General features: G+C 47.9%; 1 protein-coding gene across 4 annotated transcripts in view; it reads left to right on the top strand.

Annotated features, from left to right (window-relative positions):
* PFKFB4 (6-phosphofructo-2-kinase/fructose-2,6-biphosphatase 4) overlaps window positions 1-19,317 on the top strand; it is a 40,750-nt gene extending 21,433 nt beyond the window's left edge. For all 4 annotated transcript variants that reach the window (XM_055413755.2, XM_055413757.2, XM_055413754.2 and 1 more), the window contains exons 8-14: window positions 134-341; window positions 870-1,016; window positions 13,773-13,877; window positions 15,260-15,389; window positions 15,494-15,556; window positions 16,678-16,742; window positions 17,385-19,317. In XM_055413755.2, coding sequence (XP_055269730.1) covers window positions 134-341; window positions 870-1,016; window positions 13,773-13,877; window positions 15,260-15,389; window positions 15,494-15,556; window positions 16,678-16,742; window positions 17,385-17,444 — 778 coding nt within the window. In that variant the 3' untranslated portion in view covers window positions 17,445-19,317. The remainder of the gene's footprint in view (window positions 1-133; window positions 342-869; window positions 1,017-13,772; window positions 13,878-15,259; window positions 15,390-15,493; window positions 15,557-16,677; window positions 16,743-17,384) is intronic.
* The last annotated feature ends 1,860 nt before the right edge of the window (window positions 19,318-21,177 follow it).

The raw sequence follows: 21,177 nt of genomic DNA, 5'->3' as shown, positions 1-21,177 counted from the left end.
CGCACACCAGCTGATGGTCCAGCGTGTTGTGGTCTCAAGCCTGGCGGGGTCAGAGAGGAAAGGCTCTGGAGCAAGCAGGGCGTCCCCTGGAGGACCTGGGTCTCACTCACCTCTCCCTGCCTTCTCTGGAAAGGGATCTGTCCTACATTAAGATCATGGACGTGGGGCAGAGCTACGTCGTGAACCGCGTGGCCGACCACATCCAGAGCCGCATCGTGTATTACCTCATGAACATCCACGTGACGCCCCGCTCCATCTACCTCTGCCGGCATGGGGAGAGCGAGCTCAACCTCAAGGGCCGGATCGGCGGGGACCCAGGGCTGTCCCCCCGGGGCAGGGAGGTCAGTGTTCACACTTGTGTGTGTGTGTGTGTGTGTGCACACGTGTGTTGGTGAGGGACTCCAGCTAATGTGCAATCCAGTCTGGAATGTTCCCATTTCATAGGGAAGGTCACCAGGCAGATGCCTGGATCTCTGGCTTCCATAATAGCTGCCGCCAGCTGAGCACCTGTCCCTGGAGTGGCATGCCGCTATGGGAGTGAGCTGAGTGCCCGCAGTGCCGGTGATCCTCTGCCACAGTCCAGGGAAGAAATCGAAGCCTTGCTGGGAAGATGGTCCAGCCTAGGCACATGGTTTGTGGGGGTCCAGCACTGGCAGGGGACCTGATGAGCCTCAGCTGGAACTCCATTCAGGGTCTGGGAAGAATGCACAGGGACTGTACTTGTGGGAGTGGGTGTCATCGAGAGTTAGTTCATGTGTTTTGTTTATTATCTTTTTTTACCACACCGGTTTTCTCTGAGGCTGGGCCCCATGGGCTCTGGAGGGCAGCCCAGGACCTGTCCATCTGAATTTGCTTCTGATGTGTTTCAGTTTGCCAAAAGTCTGGCCCAGTTCATCAGGGATCAGAACATCAAGGACCTAAAGGTCTGGACAAGCCAGATGAAGAGGACGATCCAGACGGCCGAGGCCCTGGGTGTGCCTTATGAGCAGTGGAAAGTTCTTAACGAGATTGATGCGGTAATTGACGTCTCTCCCCTCCCCTGCCCAGGTCTGGGCACAGCTGCGCTCACCCAGGGTGACAGTGCTGAGGATCAGAATGACAGTGCTGAGGGTCAGAAAGGCTTTTTCGTTTAACGTGTCATCGTTGATTATGGTTTTGATGCATCCCTCCCTCCTTCCCTTCTTTTGCATGTAACTATGTAGACACACCGGAGAAGGCAATGGCAAGCCACTCCAGTACTCTTGCCTAGAAAATCCCATGGATGGAGGAGCCTGATGGGCTGCAGTCCGTGGGGTCGCTAAGGGTCGGACACGACTGAGCAACTTCACTTTCACTTTTCACTTTCACACATTGGAGAAGGCAATGGCAACCCACTCCAGTGTTCTTGCCTGGAGAATCCCAGGGACGGGGGAGCCTGGTGGGCTTCCGTCTATGGGGTCACACAGAGTCGGACACGACTGAAGTGACTTGGCAGCAGCAGCAGCATGTAGACATACATGGTGAAGATATGATGTATGCATATGTTGTGAAATAACTGTCACAGTAAGTTCATTTAACATCCATCACCACGTAGTTACAAACTTTCTTTTTCTGGTGATGAGAACTTTCAAGACATACTCCCTTAGCAGTTTTCAAATATATGATACATATTGTTAACTATAGTCACCATCCTGCACATTACATTCCCAGGACTTATTCATCTTATAACTGGAAGTTTACACCTTCACCCATCTTGCCTATCAGCTGGCTTCTCATCCCTCTAACTTCACTTTCAAATCAACAAAACCTCCAAGAGAAGAATGATCCCATATATCAGGTTCATCTCTTCGGGCTTCCCTTCACTTCAGGATTTTGGCCCCTTAGGTCTTTTTTTTTTTCTTTCTTAAAAGAAACTATATTTCCTTTTTTCTTTTATTTTCATATTTTTGTCTGTACTGGGTCTTCATTGGGCTTGTGGGTGTTCTCTGTTGGGTTAGAGCGGGGGCGCTTCCCTAGCTGTAGTGCTCAGGCTTCTCACTGCAGTTGCTTGTCTTCTTGAGGATCATGGGTTCAGGGCGCTCAGGCTTCAGTAGTTGTGGCACGTGGGCTCAATAGTTGTAGCTCACAGGCTTAGTTGCTTTGGAGCATGTGGGATCTTTCCGGACCAGGGATCCAACTGGTGTCCCCCTGCATTGCACGGTGGGTTCTCAACCACTGGGCCACCAGGGAAGTCCCTCTCAGGTCTTCTTTGCCTCAAGGCTTTGTGATGATGTCAAACAGAGGTATTTATTTGTTTCTGTTTGGCTTTTCCAGTAGCTCTCAGGGCCAGGGTTAGTCTAAAACAAGCTAGTCTACCATTGAATCTTACAGAGATCACCCCGCCTGATAGGATTGTCTTGTTGGGATGAGGTGGGAGGAGAAGCTGGAGGAGGGAGATGCCTCCTGATTCGGTGAGGAATCTGGGACTTGGGTGGCGGCAGTGAGAGAGGAGTAGAGGGCTGGGGTGTTTTCATTCATTTATTTACCACGTATTTATGTGAGCCTGTGCCATGCTAGGGCTTCCCAGGTGGCGCTAGTGCTAAAGAACCTGCCTGCCGATGAAGGAGAATAGAATCCTGTAGACAGAGGAGCCTGGTGGACTATAGTCCATATGGTCGCGAAGAGTTAGACATGACTGAAGTGACTCAGCACACACACCCTGTGCTAGGAACAGGGCCAGATGCCAGGGACCTAGATCCAGGTGAAGAGATGGAGGCTGATGATACCCCACCAGGGACGTAAAAAGGAAAAGCACATCCAGGATGGCTCCGGATTTCCAGCTGCCGGGAAGGATTCTGGGGCAGGGAAGGTGAGGCGCTCACTGAGGGCACGAACCACGTCTGCTTTATTCACCACTTCGCAGGGGCTCGGGTAAATAGGTAGTGGATGAGAGGAAGATGTTATGTTCTTGGGAGATGTTCCATGGCAGATACCCAGGAGGCAATCTGATCTCTAAGGAGTGGTGGGGCTTGGGTATATCCGCCATAGACATGGTGCTTGAGACTGTGGAATGGATCAGGTGGCTGAGGGAGGTGAAGTGGGACGCAGGGCAGAGCCCACGGGAGTAACGAGCTGTGGATGGAGCCATGCATAGGTGTCCAATGAGGTGGAAGGCAAACCAGGCCGATGAGGGTCATGGGAGTCAAGGCAGAAAGGAGGAGGCCATGGTCAGTGGGGTGAAAGTCCATAGGAAAGGGTGACGAGGCCAGTCTCCAAGCTGATGGTTGGGATGTCGTAACAAGACCACTGGGAGTCTTGGCATGAGCCTAGTGGGCTGTTGCCCAATGGGACAGGATGGGGAAATGAGTGGGAGGCAAGAGGCTTGGAGTCAAGGGATTCTTGGCCGTGTGTAAGCTGATGATGAGAGGCTGGTAGAAAGGGAGAGAATGGGGACAGGAGGCCCTGAGAGACGGCCAGTGAGTGAGTCAATGCCTCGGCAAGTTGATAAGAAGTCCGGGGTCCCCGAGGAGAGAGGGGTCTGGGGTTCTCAAGGAGGAGGAAAGGACAAACTTTTTTTTTTCTCTACATTCCTTAGTCTTAGTCACATAAAATGGTTTTTTTTTTTCTTTAAGCCGGAAACTGATGATTACACAACTCAGTTTAAACTCTGTACTAGGGATTATATGACAACACTGCATCCTGTTTAAGGACAGTTTCTCCTTCCTGAAAATCTTCTGACTAATCCTGATATCTTAGAATGTATATTATGGGATTGGGTCTGGTAGGCTCTTTCTATTGTTAAGTCCTAGTCCTGTTATCCTAAAATGTAAATTGTAGGAGTGGGTCTGGTAAAATTTTTTAACCTTGAGACATTCTTTTGCTTTATTGTAATAACTAATTTTGAAAGTATATAACTCCCTTGCTAACACTAGCGAGGGGGGCATTCTCCATCCCCCTTCTGTCTACGTCAGAAGCTTTCTCAGTCCTTTTTTTTAAAATAAAACTCTGCTACACAAAAGCTTTTGAAGGATCAAACTTGGTGCCTGGTCCCAAAGCTAAATCTTCTTCGGAGATCAGGAATCCAAAATCGTTCACCGTAAGCTATCAGCAGAGGCCCAGTTTCCAGGATATCAGGAAGGGACAGGGATGCAGGTGGTCAGAGTCCTGTTTCAGAACCTCATGGAGGTTTCACTCAGGAGTGAAAGGAAGGAGAAGTTCCCTGGGGGAGTTAGCCAAGGGGGCGAGTTGGCTGGTCTGGAGAGTTTCTGTGGTGCCCTGGTCTGTGTCCTGGGGGTGGTCCTCCAGCCCCAGCAGGCGGATGCAGTCGTGGAAAAGGCAGAACGTCTGTTCAGCATGCGAGCTTGTTCCATTGTGTCCATGTGGCTGAGATGGAAGCACGTGGGACCGAGAAGGTGGGGAGTAGGGAGGAAGGTGATGAAGCCGCATGCCATGGAATCCCTCCCTGCTGGAAAAGATGGGGGACGGGAACAGAGGCATCCATGGCATTGTGAGACGGGAGAGGCCACAGACCCAGCATTCCTGTGGGGTGCCAGGCCAGGGAGGCTGACACTGACACTGGGCTGTTTACAAGGGACAGCTCCCAGAATTCCATGGTGGTCCAGTGTGTAGGACTGCCAACGTTCACTGCAGGGGGACATGGGTTCAGTCCCTGGTGAGGGAACTAAGATCCTACAAGCTGTGCAGTATGGTCAAAAAAAAAAAAAAAGGTAGAAGCCAGTCACTGATTCTGCCCGTACTCTACTCCAGGGAAGGGGGTTAATAAGAGCTTGACTCACTGGGAGTTATCTTAGGGTGTGTCGTGTCCCCACCCACCCCACATGTGTCTACCATCAAGCTTTTACAGTACAGGCAGGCCTGCTTATATTGTACTTTGTTTTATTGTACTTTGCAGATACTGTGTTTTTTACAAATTGAAGGTTGATGGCAACCCTTTATCCAGCAAGTCTATTGGCTCCATTTTCCAAAACCATTTGTTCGCTTTAGTATTTCAAACTCTTCATTACTATTATTACATTTGTTACGGTGATCTGTGACCAGTGATCTCCCATGTTAGTACTATGACTTGCTGAAGTCCTGGATGATACTTAGCGATTTTTTTTTAGAGATACTTTATTTTTCAGTTAGGGCATGTACGTTGTTTAGAACATGATACTATCGCACACTGAACAGTGTATAATGTGAATGTAGCTTTTATATGCATGGGGAGACCAACCAATTCTTGCGACTCACTTTGTTGCAGCGATCTGGAACCACACCCAGAGTATCTCCAAGGTATACCTGTAGTAGCTATTTTATCACTTCCTATTTATCTCTCCATCCCTGAGTCATCTGGATAGTTTATTTTATTCAAACTTTATATGTTCATCAGAGTAAGTTATATATTAGAACCTAATGGTAGAGTCATCTCAGTGTGAGGTGTTATTACCTCTGTCCCCATCCTTTGATATTGCGCAGTTTTTATTCTTAATTAGGTGTGTCAGAGATTAGTCACTTATTGAAATTTTTATTTCCAAAGAACCAGATCTCAGACTGTATCAGTTCCATTCTTTTTCTATTTTGTAGTTCATTTATATTTTGCTTTGATGTTATTTTCCTTTTACTTACTTTCCTTCTAAAGGTTATTGACTGACGCGTTTATTGTCATTCTTTCTTCTTCAATAATGAAAGCATTTAAGGGGATTTTCTGGTTGATTTATTTATTTGGCCATGCCGCATGGCTTGCAGGATATTAGTTCCCTGACCGGGGGCCTGAACCGGGCCCTGTGCAGTGAAAGTGTGATGTCCGACCAACTGGGAATTCCCATGGTTGACTTTCAGTTCAGTTCAGTCGCTCAGTCGTGTCCGACTCTTTGCGACCCCATCAATCACAGCACGCCAGGCCTCCCTGTCCATCACCAACTCCTGGAGTTCACTCAAACTCATGTCCATTGAGTCGGTGATGCCATCCAGCCATCTCATTCTCTGTCATCCCCTTCTCCTCCCGCCCCCAATCCCTCCCAGCATCAGAGTCTTTTTCAGTGAGTCTTTTCCACCTCTTCACATGAGGTGGCCAAAGTATTGGAGTTTCAGCTTCAGAATCAGTCCTTCCAATGAACACCCAGGACTGATCTCCTTTAGAATGGACTGGTTGGATCTCCTTGCAGTCCAAGGGACTCTCAAGTGTCTTCTCCAAGACAGCAGTTCAAAAGCATCAATTCTTCAGCGATCAGCTTTCTTCACAGTTCAACTCTCACATCCATACATGACCACTGGAAAAACCATAGCTTTGACTAGACGGACCTTGGTTGGCAAAGTAATGTCTCTGTTTTTTAATATGCTGTCTAAGTTGGTCATAACTTTCCTTCCAATGAGTAAGCGTTTTTTAATTTCATGGCTTCCATCAGCATCTGCAGTGATTTTGGAGCCCCAAAAAACAAAAAACAAAGTCTGACACTGTTTCCACTGTTTCCCCATCTATTTCCCATGCAGTGATGGGACCAGATGCCATGATCTTAGTTTTCTGAATGTTGAACTTGAAGCCAACTTTTTCACTGTCCTCTTTCACTTTCATCAAGAGGCTTTTTAGTTCCTCTTCACTTTCTGCCATAAGGGTGGTGTCATCTTGTTGCAATCCAAGGAGGTGACCTGTATTTCAGCCTTTGGGAATTTTTAGAGGCTTTCTTTGTTGCCTAGAATATGGTAAATTTTTATAAATATCTCATTTGAAAGGAAGGTCTGTTGCCTGTTATTTGGATACAGTATCCAATGAATGTCCATTATCCAATTATATGGAAGAATAACAGGGTGTGTGTGTGTATGTGTAAGTGAAAGAGAGATAATGAAGCTTTCTAACTTTTAGTCTTAAAATGAAGTATTCCAGAAGAAATGGAATCGTGTCTGGCATTTTCTTGAAAGTAACTTCTTTCAAAGCCATTTCTTCAAAATTGGCTAGAGAGAAGGAAACACGTATAAGTTTAATTGAAATGAGATTAGCTTTGTGGTATTAACATTTATGGCTAAGAGATGCATGCATGGGTGTATTAATTTCAGCTTCTTTCATTATATCATTCAAATTTTCTGGGTTTTTTTGGTCTATTTGATCATAATAAATCATAGTTGTTAAATATACTCATTATAATTTTGCTGATTTTTCTTGCATTTTCAACAGTTTTATTTTACCTTTTTTTCTGTATGTATTTTAATGTTTTATTATAAAGTAATTTAAAGTTCATGACTTAAGAATTTGTGGGACATAAAGAGAAGCAGATAGCCACTCTAATTAGGTTAATTCAGGAAATATTTATAAAAGGATATATATATTTATGAAAAGATTTATATATACCATTTTGCAAAGATAGTGGGCCTTGAAACAACAGGGACCATTGCTTCCCTTGGGCAGAGGAGAGAGAAGATACAGGATCTTGGGGGCAGGGAGCAGTGAGGAAAGGGCAGCCTGGTGGGATGGACCTTGGGTGAGGGCCTAGACGGCTGAAAACAACTTCTATAAGGGGGAGTCAGAATAAACATCTCAGCCTGAGTCTCCTCTGTCCTGTGACCTCCTACCAACATTCCCCATGGCCTAGCCCAAAAAGAAATTAGTGGTCACAGGAGCCTTGTCAATGTGTCCACAAAAGTCAGTCTCCTGGGGCTGAGAGCAGGTAGAAAAGTCAAAATATGTGGAGCGGCAAATGAGAGGAACCAACAGAGCCTTCCTTCAGTTTGAGCATTTAAAAATGCAGTTCCATTGTCTTCTGGGTCACATTGTTTCTGGCAAAAAGTTTGCTGTCATTCTCGTCTTTGTTTTATATACAGTGTATCTTCTTTTACTCTATTTTCTGTTTATTATTGATTTTAAGTAATTGGATTATAATATGCTTTGGAATGTTTTACTTCATGTTTATCCTGCTGGAATTCATTGAGATTCTTGGATTTCTGGGTTTCTAAATATGCAATTTGAAAAAGAAAATTAAGCCGTCATGTCTTCAAATACATTTTCTGCCACCCTGTCTCCTACTCTGGACTCCAACAGTGTGTGTGTTAGACCACTTGGTACAGTATATACAACCTCTGGGATAATCGCAAAGGTCATCCAGCTTCTGTGCATTGTTTCTCAGTCTTTTGTTCTTTCTGAACTTCCGTTTGGGTAGTTTCTATTGCTGTGTCTTCAGGTTCACTTATCTTTACTTCTGTTTTTGTTAAACTCATCCAGTGAACTTTGCATTTTAGAGTTTAATTTTGTTCTTTCTGTGTGTCTTCTGTTTCTTTCCTTGTGATGTTCTGCTCTGCCGCCAGGAAGTGCCCGTGCAGTAAGTTGCAGCAGTTGTAGGCTCCTTGTGGCCCTTCTGGAGGATCATAGCCCTGCTCTGCCTGTTGTCTCAAGTCTACAAACGATTGTTGTGTAAATTTGTCCATTTTCATCTTGTTTGAATTGTTCATGTTGGACTCAGAGCAAATGTGGTACCAGTCACTCCATTGTGGCTCAGCCTTCATTCTGGATAGTTGCTGCTAAGTCACTTCAGTCGTATCCGACTCTCTGTGATCCCACAGACGGAAGCCCACCAGGCTCCCCCATCCCTGGGATTCTCCAGGCAAGAACACTGGAGTGGGTTGCCATTTCCTTCTCCAATGTGTGAAAGTGAAAAGTGAAAGTGAAGTCGCTCAGTCGTGTCTGACCCTTAGTGACCCCACGGACTGCAGCCTACCAGGCTCCTCCATCCATGGGATTTTCCAGGCAAGAGTACTGGAGTGGCTTGCCATTGCCTTCTCTGTCTACTATAAAATACTTTATGCATGGACTTATACTTTGACCAATTTGAATATTATCATTCTGATGTTCTTTTTCCTTTTTTGTAATATATAAATAACATAAAACTTACCATCTTAACCACCTTTTAAATTTTTTTTTTTTTGGTTGTGCCATGTGGCATGCTAAATCTTAGTTCCCTGACCAGGGATCAAACCTGTGCCCCATGCAGTGGAAGTCTTAACCACTGGACAACCTGGAAAGTCCCAATCACCATTTTTAAACACACAGTGCAATGGTATTAAGTACATTCATAATATTCAATCATCACCACTGTCCATCTCCAGAACTTAAAAAATATATATTTTATTTTTATTTAATTTGACTGTACCAGTTCTCAGTTGCAGCATGTGGAATCTTTAGTTGTGGCATTTGGGATTTAGTTCTCTGACCAGGGCTTGAACCCAGGTCCCCTGCATTCGGAGCACAGAGACCCAGTCACTGAACCACCAGGAAAGTCCCCTCTAGAACTCTTCATCTTGAAAAATGGAAACTCTGTACCCATTAAGCAATAGCCCCCATTTTTCCTCCCCACTCAGCCTCTAACAACCACCATTCCCTTTTCCGTCTCTTTTGATTCTGTCCGTATGATTTTTCTGTCTCTAAATGTATCACATAAGTGGAATTATATAGCATTTGTCTTTTTGTGACTGGCTTCTTTCGCTTGTCATAGTGTCCTCAAGGGTCATGCATGTTGTAGCATATGTCAGGATCACATTTTTAAGTTTGAATATGGTTCCACTGTATGTGTATACCACATTTTGCTTATCCATTCATTTTATCTGTGAACATTTGGGTTGTTTCCACCTTTTAGCTATTGTGAATAGGGCTGCTAAGAACATGGGTGTGTAAATATCCCTTTGAGACACTGCTTTCATTTCTTTTTGGTACATATGTAAAAGTGGAATTACTGGATCATATGGTAATTCTATTTTTATTCTGTTGAGGAACTGCTGTATTTTTTTCCGCAGCAACTCCACCTTTAAAGATTCCTACCATCAGTGCACAAGGGTTCTGATTTCTCCACATCTGTGCCAACACTTATTTTTCTGGGTTTTTTTTTGACAGACAGTTCTGATGAGTATGAGGTGATATCTCATTTTGGTTTAAATTTGCCATCCTTTTCATCCATATTTTTTGGCTACACTTACTCCCTTTTATTATTTTTTTAAAATCTATATATTTTATTTTTGGCTGCTCTGTGTCTTTGTTGCTGTGCCAGCTTTCTCTGGGCTTCCCTTGTAGCTCAGTCGGTAAAGAATCTGCCTGCAGTGCAGGAGACCGTAGTGAGTGGGGGTTCCTCTTTGTTGCAGTTCTCGAGCTTCTCATTGCAGTGGCTTCTCTTGTTTCTGAGCACAGGCTGTAGGGTGCATGAACTTCAGTAGTTGTAGCACGTGGGCTCAGTAGTTACGGTTCCCAGGCTCTGGAGCACAGGCTCAATAGCTGTGGTGCCTTAGCTGCTGGTAGCTTAGTTCCTCTGTGGCATGTGTGATCGTCTCAGATCAGAAATCGAACTTGTGTCTCCTGCATTGGCAGGCAGATTCTTTACCACTGAACTACCAGGGAAGCCCCACTCCTTTTTATTTTTAACCTCTTTGTGTCATTTGTTTAGATGAAAGGACCATATCTTTGGTTTATTTTTTGACCTGAGACCTTTTTCATTTAGGGATCTAAACCCATTTATATTTATTATTACAGTTGCTGTCTTTGTCCTTTTTTTACCCAATGGATTGCAAATTCCTCTTCATTTCTTTTTTTCCCCTGTATGAACATCATCTTTTCTGTAATTTGGAAGGCAAGCAATGTTTTTTATTATTCCAGTGTTCATTACCTACAGCTTTTCAAAGACATTCTTAAGCAGAATTCTTATAAATAAAGGAATAACTGAAATATACTTATCAAAATTAGTAACAGGAAAACAATTCTTGACTCTATTGGGAATTATGAGGATGTTTTATTTCTGTTTCTGTGTGCTTTTTTTTTCTTTTTCCTTACTGTAATTGGGCAGAGTATAGCATCATGGTTTTATTTTTTTAATCTGTTTTAGCTCTTCTTTTTTTTTTTTTTAATTGCTTTTAACATGTAGAGTATACATATGTGCATGTGGGCTGTCACTTCAGTCGTGACTGACTCTTTGTGTCCCCACGGACTGTAGCCTGCCAGACTCCTCTGTCCATGGGGTTCTTCAGGCAAGAATGCTGGAATGGGTTGCCATTCCCTTCTCCATGTTTTAGCTCTTTAGAGTTGATGAACTCTTTCGAAAGAATAAGCAATTTTTTGGACCCATTTTATAGGTTATTTAACCCATTTTGTGGGCTTTCATCATTTGTGGTTGGTGGAAGTTTTGGGAGGTTTCCAGCCCCGACTTCTTTCTCATGCAGATAACTCCCAGACTCAGGTGAGAGATCTGATATGTACCTTTCAGGGACATGGATGTGGCTGTAATGCTTGGTGTTGCAGAGAAGCCTTGATTTTTCTTTTTTCTTTGAAGTTAATCTGATTGTTTTCTTAGATGCTCTGGATCCCCTTCTTTATCTGTAGTTTGGAAACTAGTCTACTGGTAATATCTATGACCTGTTAGTCATCTTTTCATGGTTGTTTGGTTGTTCAGTCGCTCAGTCATGTCCGACTCTTTGCGACCCCACGGCTACCCTGTCTTTCATCATCTCCCAGAGCTTACTCAAACTCATGTCCATTGAGTGGTTGATGCCATCCAACCATCTCATCCTCTGTTATCTCCTCCTCCTACCTTCAATCTTTCCCAGCATCAGGGTCTTTTCTAATGAGTCGGCTGTTCATCAGGTGGCCAAAGTATTGGAACTTTAGTTTCTGCTTCGGTCCTTCTAATGAATATTTAGGATTGATTTCCTTTAGGATTGATTGGTTTGATCTCCTTGCAGTCCAAGGGATTCTCAAGAGTCTTCTCCAACACCACAGTACAAATTATCCATGCTTCCACGTTCAGCCTTCTTTATGGTCCAACTCTCACACCCATACATGACTACTGGAAAAACCATAGCTTTGACTAAACTGACCTTTGTCAGCAAAGTGATGTCTCTGCTTTTTAATATGCTATCTAGGTTTGTCATAGCTTTTCTTCCAAGGAGCAAGCGTCTTTCAACTTCATGGCTGCAGTCACCATTTGCAGTGATTTTGGAGCCCAAGAAAATAAAGTCTGTCACTGTTTCCATTGTTTCCCTATCTGTTTGCCATGAAGTGATAGGACCGGATGCTATGATCTTTGTTTTTTTGCTTGTTGAGTGTTAAGTCAGCTTTTTCACTCTCCTCTTTCACCTTCATCAAGAGTCTCTTTAGTTCCTCTTTGGGGCCATGGCAATTAAAGCAGAGTCCTACCAACTGAACCTCCAAGGAAATTCCTAGATATTCATATTTCTAGCAATATTCTGTTCATGATGATATATGTATTCCCTAGGACGATAGAGGCTTCTCTACTGTCCTTCATTTCTTTCTGAGCCATCATCACCCTAATCATTTCTTTTGGCTGCACCTGACTTGCAGGATCTTAGTTCCGTGATCAGGGATTGATCCCAGGCCCTCGGCAATGAGAGCACAGAGCCCTAACCACTGAACCACCAGGGAATTTCTCCTAATAATGCCCGTCTTTTTACCAAATTTCTAGTAACTGCCAGCAATCCTTGACATTCCTTGGCTTATTGGTGCATCACTCTAGTCCCTGTCCCCCTCATCACGTGGCCTTCTTCCCTGTGTGTGTCTCCCTGTGTCTTCACATGGCCTTCTTAAAAGGACACCAGTCATTGGACCTCATCTACTTGATTATATCTGCAAAGACAATTTCCAAATAAGGTCACATTCACAGTTCCCAGGGTCTAGGACTTTAGCCTGTCTTTTGGGAGAACACATTCATCTCACAATGGGTAGTTTGTATCTTTGTAAGAATTTTCCTATTTGATAAGTTTTCTTATTTCTTGGCATTTTATTGTTGTTCAGTCACTAAGCCATGTCCGACTGTTTGTGACCCCATGGGCTGCAGCATGCCAGGCTCCTCTGTTCTCCACTGTATCCCACAGTTTGCTCAAACTCACATCTGTCGAGTCAGAAGTGTTCATAACATTCCCTTATAATCTTTTTTGTCTCTATACGCTTTTTAATAATATCCCTGTTTCATTTCTGGTTTAATAATTTGCACTATCTTTTTTCCTGTCATCCTAGTAAGAGTTTTCTTTTATCTTTTCAAAGAACTAACTTTTGATTTTGTTGCTTTTCTCTGTTTTCTATTTCATGAATTTCTGTTTGAATTTGTGCTGTGTTCTCCTGCCTGCTTTGGGCTTAGTTTGCTATTTTTCCAGGATCTTAAGGTGGAAGATTTAGATTAGTGATATGAGATCTTTCTTTTTTGATATAGGCATTTACAGATATAAATTTTCCCCCTTATATTTCCTTTTTGATAGACAGCTTTGCCCCAAGGCTTTGTCTAGGGGAAAAAAAAACACACACACATGCCTTGAAGCACCTGCTTTTTATTATGGGTGTTTAATTGCTTCCTCTCTAGACATAGCCTGTGTGCTGGGTCTCAGCTTGCGCCTTGGAAGACTGACACCAGTCAGCCCACGCATTTTCCTGGGCTCTTTGGTTTTGTTTTAAAATGGCATTTGTATGAGGTACTCTCTGCTGCGTGTGTGTGTGCAGCCTGAGTAACATGAGTGAAATCTTCCTTTATACCTTGTACAGCAGTCCATGCGCTGGTGTAGCATTTCTAGAGCACAGAAAACAAAAGACACCTAGTTAACCTTTCTGTGTGTATTTTTATGGCATAAACTGGCTGGCTGGCTGGATGATGGGTGGGTAGAAAAGACTCGTGACAGCTATTTCCAAGTTTGCAAGACTGCCCCCTGCTTAGTGTTCCCAGGGGGCCTGCTCTTCCCAGCCGGGTACAAACTTCCAGGCCAGGAGGCCCCTGTGGCCCAGGAAACGCCCTTCCCTGACCCCCAGGCCTGGCGTGGGTGCTGTGATGACTGTGGTGTCTCCCTAGGGCGTCTGTGAGGAGATGACCTATGAGGAGATTCAGGACCATTATCCTCTGGAGTTTGCCCTGCGAGACCAAGACAAGTACCGGTACCGGTACCCCAAGGGGGAGGTAGGTGGGATTTGGGGCTTAGTCCCTGCCACCTGCCGCCTGCCTGCGGCTGAGGGCCCTGAGGGCTCTGTAGCAGCTGCGTGGGCAGCAGGAGGGGCCTGGCCTCAGAGGTCGGCCACCTGGGTGTGTGTGGTCTCCGTCACTTCCCGGGTGTGGCCAAGGCTGCAGGCCCCTCCTTGGGTGGGGGATGGCCAGTGCTGCCCCCATCTTTATTCTCCCTTCATGGGCTGACTCCATCCTCCCTACCGCTCCAGACACCACCCCCAGCCCTGAATCCAGACCTAGGGATTCCCCTTCCCCCCATGAATCGTGGCCACCACAAGTCACCTGCCTTGTCACCTCCCGTCAGACTGGCTCTTGCCTCAGCCCAGGTCCTGGGTAGAAATGGCATCACCTGGGACTCATGTGTCTTCCACTGCTCGGAGGTGACCTGGGGCAGTGGCCAAACAAAAGCACCTCCCACAGACACAGAGCTGTGTGTACACGCATCCACATACTCATGCAGGAGCCCCTGGCCCAAATGCCAGGCTGTGCTGATCTTGGGGACAGGACAGCTCTGGGTAGCATCAATATTTCCCCACATCATACTGTGAGGCAAAGCCCAAATTTAGAAGCAGCCCAGATAACAGTGAAAAGAAATAGAGTAGCTGACTGCTCAGAGGATAGGGCAGGGTGCGGCAAGGGGAGGAACTGGTAGGGAAGTTAGTTGCCAAAAGAATCAATCTAGGATCTCCCCCCGAAACCCCAGGCACCCACACACATCAGGATGGTGTTATTCCCAATCAAAGCGTGAGCCCAATGCAGCTCCAAGCTTGAGGCCTTTATTTTTTTCCCCCCAAAAGGACTGCTCACTCTGTGCAAAGAGGGGTGAACCCCCAGGGCTGGGTCTCCTAGTGTAAAGCTCTCAACCTTCCAGGCCCCAAGGTTGGTCCATGGGCTCCCTCACAGCACCTGGGAGGTGTACTGGGCTGTAGGGGTCTTTCCTGGGAGCTCAGGTGTTCTGACAGGTTGCACTGTGGGAAGTTTGGGGGCTTTCTTTCCCCTTCACCGAAGGCTCATTCTTTGCACTTCGTGTGCTGTGGGCAGCCAGGGAGCAGTCTTTTCCACCAGCATGTGAATTCCAGCAGCTGAGGGTTCATTGAACGGCCCAGAGTAGGCAGGGAGGTGGTCCCTTGGATGCAGCCTGAACCCCAGCCCTGCCCTCTTGATCCTACTGGGACCGGGTCCTGGAAATGGGGAGATGATCCCTTTGTCAGACTGCCAGTACTCCCCAACCTTCCAGAAGGGCAAGGCGTTCCAGGAAAAGGTAGCCCCCTCTCCAGGTCGTGTCCATGCCTACGCCTAGAGCTGGGCTGAGGGACGCCTCTCACTTGCCCTTACAGTCCTACGAGGACCTAGTCCAGAGACTCGAGCCTGTCATCATGGAGCTGGAGCGGCAAGAGAATGTGCTGGTCATCTGCCACCAGGCTGTGATGCGCTGTCTCCTGGCCTACTTCCTTGACAAGGCGGCAGGTGCGGACGCAGCCCCCACCACGGGAGGTGTGTGTGTGAGAGAGATCGTGGGGGACTGTCACCTGGTCCTCCCCGGTGCCAGCCCTCCCTGCCTGTGTCCACAGAGCAGCTGCCCTACCTCAAGTGTCCGCTGCACACGGTTCTGAAGCTGACCCCCGTGGCTTACGGTAAGGGAGCTTCCCACACGCTGACCTGGAGGCCAGTCTGGCTCTCTACACAGTTCCTTGACTGTCTGCAAACCCCTCCCCTGAAAATTCTATTAGAAGCTCGTTCCTCCTGCCGCCACCCCACTACCTTTCCCCGGTTTGCTTTTTGTTTTCTCTATATCACAAATAATGCTTTTAATTATTTCAATTCTTACAGCACGGACATAACAGAAACTGCCAAATCCATGTTTTCGTTTAGTTGCTAAGTCCTGTCTGACTCTTGTGATCCCATGGACTGTAGCCCATCAGGCTCCGCTGTCCTTGGGATTTCCTAGGCAAGATCCAGTTTGCTTTTTTTTTTTTTCCCTTTGAAGGATAACATCCCAGTTTGCTTTTTAATTTTTTTATTTTGTTTCCTGTGGCCATAGGAAGCCTCCCTGGTGATATTTCCTTAACCATCACCCATCCACAGGAAGGGCTTTTCTACTGGTTTTTCTAGAATCCCCCATGAAGCCCCATGGCACCCAGTACCTGAACCTTAGAATATGTGCCTCTGCCTTGGACTCTGCCAGCGGAGGCCTTGGGAGGCTTCCTCACCTCCTCGGTCTCAATTTTTCCCCTTTAGCACTGGGAGAGGCACCCCCACACATGGTTGGGTCCTTGGGGCAATAAGTGCAAAGCTCAGTGGTAGCCGATGTCATTATAATGTGTGTTAATCCCCTTGTCCCCCTTTGCACTGAGCGCCTGGTACCATGGTGATTTGGCCTCATGTGTGCGACAGGGCTGGGTATGGTGGTTTGGGGTCCTGAGGACTGTGCATAATGACCCCTCACTGAGCTCGGCTTGTTGCTCCTCGGACCGCCCTCAGCCCCTGAGGTAGGCCTCTTGTCCTTAGCGTTGCTCTGCCTGGTGCCTGGGCTCTTTGCTGAGTCTGCGCTGGGCAGTGGCATGGAGACTTGGGCCTGACAAGGTACCTCATCCTTCCCCAGGGGGCCCCCAGAATTGCCTAAGGTGGGATGTCTGGGATGAAGCTGAGGCTGTGCTTGGTCCCCAGCACCCCAATCTGCCTCTCGAGGGAAGCTTCTACCTGTGGTCCAGCTGCTTTTCAGGAGGGAAATGGATGTGCGTCTTCCCTTTGGCAGGTTGTAAAGTGGAGTCCATATTCCTGAATGTGGCAGCCGTGAACACACACCGCGACAGGCCTCAGGTAGCAGCGGGGTCACTGCTGGGGTGGTGGGCATGTTCCTGGGGGTCCAGACACAGCCAGCGCCATGGCCAGGCCCAGCTGGGGGCCTCCTGAGTGAGCTTGAGTTCTCTGTTGGTTTCGGCAGGGGCGGTGGTGGTTTCAGGACATGCAGGGGGCCCGGGGCCCCAGCTCTCAAGGGACAGACCAGCTGCAGACCAAGAGATGCCTACAGGCTGCTGGGCCCATATCTGACACCTGCCCACTGACACAGCCAGGAAGAGGGCATCCCCAGGAGTTGGTCCCCTTCCTGCCCCCTGATGAGGATATAATCCCCAGCTAGGTGTTTCTCCCCACCTGACCCAAACCTGAGGCAGGAGGAGGGGATGGCCTCACTCTGGGTAACCACTGACCTGCCTGCAAGGAGCAAGTGGTAACTGGAGGTGTCCTCCCCCTCCCACCTTTGTTCTGGTGTCTGTCCACCCACCACTTGCCCAGCAACTCTTGACCCCCAGCTCTTAGGGAAGGCTGGGCTGTAAGTCCTGCAGCTGGGGCTCCTCAGGGTGAGAATGTGAGTCCAGCAGCCGCAGTGACGAGCAGAGCAGACAGCAGTGTCTGTCTCTTCTTGGCACAGGGTCAGTGCTCTGTGTGTCTGTTTTTGTGCAGAATGTAGACATCTCTCGGCCTCCAGAGGAAGCCCTCGTCACGGTCCCAGCTCACCAGTGACTGTATCTTGTCCACTGTGACCCCCGGGCCGGCGTTGATCCCTGTGGACGGAGGTCATTCCAGACCCACTGGTCTGTGTGACAGTCACCGCCCAGGAAACACCCTCAGAGCCAAGATTGGCTGGTGGCACCCAGAAGCCCTGCCCCAGCCCCCCTGTTTCCTTGTTGGCAGCCACAGGGCTGTATACGTGGTGTCTGATCTGCTGCTGAACATCGCTTGCCTGACCGCATCTGCCTCCGGCCGGTGAGAGGACTCCCACACCTGTTCCTCCTGTTCTCTCTCACCGGCTGGGGGGCCTTGTGAAGCACGAAACCCCAAAAATGTGAAACAGAAAGCACTTGCTGTGATGTTTTCAGCCACTGAGGCTGCGCCGCCTGGGTGGACCTGGGGACCCTGCTAGGGTTCTGCTGCCCTCTCTGCAGCCACTTACGGAGCCAGAGGCAAAATCTTCAGGGAATCCTGAGCTGCTTCTGCCTCAGTCAGCGGGAGTAAGCCCTCTCCAGCCCACTCCACCAGGAGCTGAAGAGCCTCCACCATGGCAGGCAGCCCCTTCCATGGGCTAGACCCTGGGGTCCATGCGTCTGCATCAGTGGACGCTTGGGAAAGCAGTGTGTTCACTTCTGCACATGGGGATGCCCAGAAACACACAGGGAGGGGGGCGTTGGTGGTCACCCTTTCCCAACGATGCCTACACTGGAATACTTGTGGGAGCTGGTGGCCAAGGCCACCCCTGCCCCAACTGCTCTCATGGTGCAACATATAAGCTGGTGCAGCACATAAAGGCACGAGGACAGAGCTGTTCTACGCATCCCCTTCCCATGCTCGGGGAGAGGCTGCCCTCTTCCGCTCCCAGCTGTGCCACCGGCTACCTCGACCGCTGCTGCCGGTGTCCACGCACGAGTGTACACTGGTGGTCACACCTGCATTTGCTGTGAAGGATTCAGAAAGCCTGTCCTGGCGTTTGTTGACTTCCACCTGGGGGATGAAGCCTGGGAAAGGCAGGAGCCGGAGTCAGCCCCTGGCCTGGGAGGATTTTCCCAGCCATGTCATCACTTTTGATTCTTGTACAAAAGAGCCTGATGAAAACGACCTCGGAGAGCCTGCCATCATGCCCCTGAGTTCTCTGGGGCCCAGAGAGGTGGGCTGGGCAGTAGATTCCAGCTCCATTTTGTAGCTGGGAGAACAGACTGGCCAGCACCTTGTGAGGCTGGGTGAGAACATGTGTGGATTTGTAGTTGGATGTGCTGCTGTCCATGGGTGATGGTCCTGGGTAAAGTCAGGGCCCAGGATCCCATGACCCTGGCCTGAGCTGATGGCCTCAAGTGCCACAGCAGCTGTGGCCAAACCCAGGTGGGGAGATGCCCAGGACAGGGCTGTGGCAGGATGTTCCATTGGAGCCCCAAACTCCTTAGACCTGGGGCCAGTGGGCCACGCTGCTGCCTTTGGGACTCGGGGACTGCAGCCTTTGCTTCTGTGGCCTCCGGAGTCTTGGTGACTTCCGGCCATGCTTGCTTGTTGCCCATAATGGGTCCCTTTGGACAGTGGCATGTCCATCTAGATGTTGCCACCTCTCCGGGACCTCAGGCTCACTGAGGTGAAACCAGCGAGGCCTCTTCCACATCGCCAGGGCCAGATGTGTCACAGGACTGGGAGGGGGCAGAGGGAAGTCTGGGACCCCAGCAGGGGCTCACCCCAAGCCGGCTTTCTGCCTGGGCAGCATCCTCCTGGCCGGCTGCCCACTTGCAGCCGGGATGGTCCATGTGGTCCTCTTGCAGACGTTTTTCTTCCTCGTCCTGGAATGGATGTTGTTGGAACTCAGCCACTCGTCACACTGTGTCCAACATTCTCTGCAATAAATACTTAAAAAAAAGAACACTCTAATGCTGTGTCTTGTGGCCAGGTCTCCCTTGGTGAGGTGTTCTTTCCAGCAGCTTACAGACCCCCACGCTGTGCTCTCTCCCAGAAAGTCTGGGTGGGACCCTTCGTCCAGCTCCCACTGCCATGCCTACCCATCCCGGGAGCAGAAACTGCCCTGCCCTGGAGTGAGCCCTGGGCAGGGCCCGAGTTTTCTCCGGGCCGACCCAGGTTGCTGGGCCCTCACCACATGGTGGGGATCTGGGGTCCCTGGAAATGCGGGTCCCCAGTGCTGGCATCCTTGGGGGGTGTCGAGGATGGAGGGGGTGCACAAGGCTGTGTGGAGCGTGTTGGCTGGTCCTCTGGTGCGCGTTGTTGCTTCTGGCCTGGGGAAGATGGTGACCTCTTTCCTCTGCCTCAGAATTTCTGTCCTTTGTGCAATAAGAACAATTTTTGTTTTCAGATTTGGGGCAGAGAAGGGAAGAAACATTTTTTTGTGGGAGTAGTGTTGATTTCTCTGTTTCAGGTGTACAGCGTAGTGACTGACTTATGCATATACTCGTTCTTCTCGTGTTCCTTTCCCATTTAGGTTACTACAGAGTCTTGAGAAGAGTTCCCTGTGTTCTACAGTAGGTCCTCGTTATCTATTTTATATATGGTGCATGTTAATCCCAAGTTTCTAATTTATCCTTCCCTCCCACGCCTTAGGATTTTGTTTGACTTCATACACCTTCTTCCTGACAGGGCTTCCCTGGTACCTCAGTTGGTAAAGAATCCACCTGCAATGCAGGAGACTCCAGTTCGATTCCTGGGTTGGGACTCTCCGCTGGAGAAGGGATAGACTACATACTCCAGTATTCTTGGCCTTCCCTGTGGCTCAGCTGGCAAAGAATTCACCTGCAATGTGGGAGACCTGGGTTCAGTCCCTGAGTTGGGACTATCCGCTGGGGAAGGGAAAGGCGACCCACTCCAGTATTGTGGCCTGGAGAATTCCACGGACTATAGTCCATGAGTGGGGTCTGGACACAACTGAGTGACTTTCATTTTATTTCTTTATACACCTTCTGCCCCGGGACTGGGGTGTTGGCAGCATGGTTCCTCCAGGGACACGATGAAGCTGGGCGTGGCTGGGTGCCCGCACGTGCCTCTCCTAGTGTGTCAGGGCAGAGGGTGCCTGAGTCACAGTGGATGACGAGAACTAGGCTCAGAGTGATGTCAGCTATGACCATCTTCCTGATATGTGAGGTTACTGTCCCCACCTTATCCCTGGGCATAGAGTTCCTGGAGTGGATACCTGACCTCCTTGAAGGGTTCCTAGTACTTTTTTTTAAAAAGTTTTTATTGAATTTGTTACAGTATAGCTTTTGTTTTATTCTTTGGTTTTTAGGCAGCAAGGTATGTGGGAATCTTAGCTCCCAGAGGAGGGATCAAACCTGCATCCCCTATTTGAAAGGCGAAGTTTTAACCACTGGGCCCCCAGGGAACTCCCCTTCCTAGCACTTTTTGAAGAAGGTTTTGAAGATTTTTAACAGCAAAGCAACCACAGAAGAAATGAAATATAACACTGTCAGAATTTTAATTCAGGTCCACTATTCTACTCCCCCCCCACACACACACAATTTAGAGCGATGATATATAGTTATGCTGAAGAATTTTAAGATAGGATCAGAGGGTATATGGATAGAAATGTAACAAAGACATAGGTTTCAACAACATTTGAATTATCTTTATAATCAGCTTGTATATTACTCATTAATAATATATAATTATCACCTTTAAGGTAAGTGTTGCCATGTTTGGTTTAGACCAGTCACTATTCATTCCCTGAGGCTGGACACATTTGTTGTTTAAGCAAAAATTGTTTCATTAAAAGTGGAAA

Source organism: Moschus berezovskii, chromosome 24, assembly GCF_049115385.1.
Source record: "Moschus berezovskii isolate FMDL1 chromosome 24, NW_MosBer_1.0, whole genome shotgun sequence".
Lineage (NCBI taxonomy): Eukaryota > Metazoa > Chordata > Mammalia > Artiodactyla > Moschidae > Moschus > Moschus berezovskii.
The sequence above is the reverse complement of the archived record's forward strand: the minus strand, read 5'-3'. Positions and strand labels throughout refer to the sequence as shown.